The sequence below is a fragment of the Octopus bimaculoides genome, chromosome 27, assembly GCF_001194135.2.
Source record: "Octopus bimaculoides isolate UCB-OBI-ISO-001 chromosome 27, ASM119413v2, whole genome shotgun sequence".
NCBI classification, from domain to species: domain Eukaryota; kingdom Metazoa; phylum Mollusca; class Cephalopoda; order Octopoda; family Octopodidae; genus Octopus; species Octopus bimaculoides.
The window spans coordinates 8,595,662-8,600,438 of record NC_069007.1 but is presented as its reverse complement, the minus strand read 5'-3'; the positions used below and the strand labels follow the sequence as shown (position 1 = coordinate 8,600,438).

The window sequence follows — 4,777 nt, the reverse complement described above, 5'->3', positions numbered from 1 at the left end:
TTTTTGGTGTATTTATTTTATTTGATTTCCAAGGTTACCAGTGTTGGAATAGGTGGTGGTGGTTGTGTAGGTGGTGGTAGTGGTAGTAGGGATGAGGGTCCTGCTGGTGGTAGTGGTGAGGAGGGGGTGATGGTCGTGGTGGTGCTGGTGGTGGATGTGGTGGTGGGATAGTGGTGAGGGTGAGGGTGGTGATGGTGGTTCTAGTGATAATGATCCTGTTGGTAACTATGGTGATGGTAGTGGTGGTGGTGGTGGTGGTGCTGGTAATGTTGGTGATGGTGATGGTGGTGGTGTTGGTTGTAGTGCTGGTGGTGTGGGCGATGGTGATGGTTGTGGTTGCGCTGATGGTGGCGGTGGTTGTAGTAGTGGTGCTACTGCTGCTGATGATGATAGTGGTGGCGGTATAGATCGCAATGGTTATTGATGGTGGTGGTGGTGATGGTGGTAGTGGTTTTTTTTCTTGACTAATCCAAGACAGGCGCTAATCAAACACCCATATGTCAAAGGCCTTCCAGCTGTGACCATCCTGTCTTATTCCCATGTCAAAGCAACACAGGACCATATATTTATTCTAACATCTATTTTAAGACAGTGCAGTATGTGATATGAAGAAGACTTAGCTGCTATTTCTAACACATTGACTGACCACATAAAAAGTCCCTCATTCATTGGTGATGGCTGTAGTTGTTGTTGTTCAGCCCCAGGTCAAGCCTGATGAAGGAGGTCAATGATCAAAGGTATTCCAGGTATGACCATCCCTTCTGTGTAGAGCGAAGACCACATTATCTAATGTACCTTCTTAAGATGTCATCTGAGGTCAAGTGGCTTCTATTTCTAGCTGGTTGAATAACCACATAGATGATGTTGTTGACTTGGTTATGATGGTAGTAGTGGTGGTGGTGGTGATAGTAATAAGGGTGTAACAGTACTATCACAGAACCCCCCCCCATTGTCAATGAGTGGTGGCAATAGAAATAGTAGTAGTAGTTATGATAGTGGTATTGGTAGTGGTGGTGGTGGTGGTGGTGGTAGTAGAGCAGGTATTTTCATTACCAATTGGAATGTCAAATAAATTATATCTCACAACTAGAAATACACACACATATAAATATATGTGTGTGTGTGCGTATTTATATATATATATATATTTATAAATATATGTGTTTATATATACATGTATATATATGTATTTATTTATAAATATATGTGTGTGTATATATATATATATATATATTATATGTATATCATCATTCAATGTCTGTTTTTCATACTGGCATGAGCTGGACAGATATATAGTGTGTGTGTATGTATATATGTGTGTGTGTGTATATATATATATATATATATATATATATATATACACACACACACATATATACACACACACATACAAACTTATACACATACACATGTGCGCACACACACACATGCAATATGAACAAAAATTAGTTTGCTTTCAGTTTAATTATTTATGAGATTAACGAGCTGTGAGAAGTGGTAAATAAACCCCCTGGAGAGGCAGCTAGCTCTGCCAACTACTATAAAACTTCCAGTTGTTGCTGTTTAACCCTGTAATGGACCTTTGAGCGAAAGTTATTGTTCCAGTCATGACCATCCATTTAGTTCTTTATTCAGAGATGTTCTGCCTTGGATTATAATTCACTTCCCTAACCATGTGGTTTTGGGTTTAGTCCCATTGCATGGCACCTTCGGCAAGTGTCGTTTATTATAGTCCTGGGCTGTCCAAAGTCTTGTGTGTGGAATTGGTAAAAGGAAACTGATTAAAGCCCATTGTATAAAACGTGTGTGTGTTGTATGTGTGTCTTCTTGTCTTGACATCATGTTATAGTTGTAAATGAGCATCACCATCACACAAGAGGTGTTGTTTGTTTCTAGTCTTCCATGACAAAACAATGTCTGGTTTTAGGAAATTGTTATGTTGCTTTGGAAACAAGTGAAGGTTGGCAGCAGGAAAGGCATCTGGCTGTTGCAAAGCTGCCTAAATAAACATTGTTTGACCCATGGAAGCATGAACAATGTGGACCTTAAATGGGGATGATGATGGATCCTGCCGACTATTTGGAAGAAATAAATAAATTGTGTTATACTTTTTTACTTGTTTCAGTCATTTGACTGTGGCCGTGCTGGAGCACTGCCTTTAGTCGAAGAAATCAACCCCAGGACTTATTCTTTGTAAGCCTAGTACTTATTCTTTTGGTCTCTTTTGCCGAAACGCTAATTTACGGGGACGTAAACACACCAGCATCAGTTGTCAAGCAATGCTGGGGGGACAAACACAAACACACAAACATATACACACACATATATATATACATATATACGACGGGCTTCTTTCAGTTTCCGTCTACCAAATCTACTCACAAGGCTTTGGTCGGCCCGAGGCTATAGTAGAAGACACTTGCCCGAGATGCCACGCAGTGGGACTGAACCCGGAACCATGTGGTTGGCAAGCAAGCTACTTACCACACAGCCACTCTTGCACCTATATATATATATATCCTTGCCAGTATGGAAGGCAGATGTTAAATGATGGTGATGATGATGATGATATATATACATGTGTGTGTCTGTGTTTGTTCCCACCCCCATCACCGCTTGACAACCACTGTTGGTGTGTTTACATCCCCCATAACTTAGCAGTTCAGAAAAAGAGCCTGATAAAATAAGTACCAGGCTTAAAAAAATAAGTCTTGAGGTTGATTTGTTCCACTAAAACCCTTCAAGGTGGTGCCCCAGCATGGCCACCATCAAGTGACTGAAACAAGTAAAAGAATAAAACAATATATTTGTGTCTGTGCTTGTCTCTCACCACTGCTATAATCCCCACAACTTAGCAGTTTGGCAAAAGGGACTAATAGAATAAGTACCAGACTTTAAAAAAAAATAAGTGCTGGGATGGCTAAGTTTGACAAAAAATTCCTCAAGGTACCGCCCCAGCGTGGCCACAGTTCAATGATAAAAGATATAGAATGAGCTTCCACACAGTTTCCATCTACCAAATCCACTCACAAGTTTTTGGTTACCTCAGGGCTATAATAGAAGACACTTGCCCAAGGTGCCATACAGTGGGACTGAACCCAAAACCATATGGTTGGGAACAAAGCTTCTTGACCACACAGCCGTCCCTATTTTTTTGTGATTTGTTTTTATTTTTGTTGTTTACTTGTTTACCATATCCCCCCCCCCCTCCAACCTCTTCCTCTTTCACTAATTTTTCTTTTCTAATTATAATTCCAGATAATTGTTGTTTGGTAAAGAAGACATCGGCTACGTTACCAACAAGTCATGAAGAAATGCGGTCTGGACAAGCAAGGCATTGGTGGGGCCGAACATCACAGCAGTGGTGTTACTTTGCGCAAGGCATCGCAGAGCAGCTTGAACGACGTCCACGACGACGATGGTAACTCTTTGGAAAACATGGACTTTCTTTCTTGCATGCTGCCATATGATGAAGAAATTGCTGAGACAAAAAAGTCTGTAGAACGGATATTGGGAGAAGTAAATGCTGAATACCATCAACCCCTGTCACTGGAAACTGACTTGCAGAGATTTGAAGAACCCCTTCTCCGTTTGAGGACTTTCTTGGACAATAACCGGGACCCTCCCAATAGTTCTACCCCAGCTGTCAATGGACCATGTAAAGATCCAATCCAAGCTATGAGAGCGTTTCTTGATCGTTAAATGTTTAAAGTGTTGCAAGAGATGATTCTTCTAAGTTTTTTTTTGTTGTATTTGTTTTTATTAAATGCTGATATGTTCCTGTTAGTTTCCTTATTTTGGTTCTTATAGCCTCAGGTGTTTTGGTCATTCTATGCTTTGACATTCTTCAGGTGTCTGTCATTATTATAATAGAATGTCTGGTGTTGGTAGCAGGAACAGCTAGCAACCACAGCAGAACAGTAGTTAAATAGATACATACTCATACACACATACACACACACACACACACGTATATCTTTTATCTTTTACTTGTTTCAGTTCTTTTACTGTGGTCATGTTGGAGCACTGCCTAATCAACCCCAGTACTTCTTTAATTAAGCCTGGTACTTACTCTGTTAATCTCTTTGTCAAACTGCTAAGTTAAGGGCTCATAAGCACACCAACACCAATTGTCAAGGCACACACACACACATATATATATACAACAGGATTCTTTCAGTTTCCGTTTACGAAATCCACTCCCCACAGCTTTGGTCGGCTCAAGGCTATAGTAGAAGACACTTGCCTATGGTGCTACACAGTGGGACTGAACCCAGAACAATATGGTTGGTTGGTTGGGAAGCAACCACACAGCTATGCCTATATCTATCATCATCATCATCATTTAACGTCCACTTTCCATGCTGACATAGGTTGGATGGTTTGACTGAGGGCTGGCAAGCCAGGAGGCCATACCAGGCTCCAATCTGATCTGGCAATGTTTCTACAGCTGGATGCACTTCCTAATGCCAACCATGCCGAGAGTGTAGTTGGTGTTTTCTACGTGCCACTGGCACAAGAGGTGGGGCAGTCAGGTAGTACTGGCATCGACTATGCTTGAATGGTGCTTTTTACATGCTACCGGCACAAGAGCCATACACACACACACACACACACACAACACATATACATATACATACACATATAGAGTAATTTTACATTAAAGAGTGGAACATAGAATTTCCTGTAAGTTTGAGTGTCTTGTGGTCCCAGCTGACAAAATGGTAAAAGCATTACCCTGGAGGATTGTGAGGGAGATGTGCTGGAACAGCCACTC

General features: G+C 41.1%; 1 protein-coding gene across 3 annotated transcripts in view; it reads left to right on the top strand.

Annotated features, from left to right (window-relative positions):
* LOC106868911 (uncharacterized) overlaps window positions 1-3,786 on the top strand; it is a 10,936-nt gene extending 7,150 nt beyond the window's left edge. For all 3 annotated transcript variants that reach the window (XM_014914371.2, XM_052977244.1, XM_052977243.1), the window contains exon 2: window positions 3,259-3,786. In XM_014914371.2, the coding sequence (XP_014769857.1) occupies window positions 3,307-3,702 (396 nt within the window). In that variant the 5' untranslated portion in view covers window positions 3,259-3,306 and the 3' untranslated portion in view covers window positions 3,703-3,786. The remainder of the gene's footprint in view (window positions 1-3,258) is intronic.
* The last annotated feature ends 991 nt before the right edge of the window (window positions 3,787-4,777 follow it).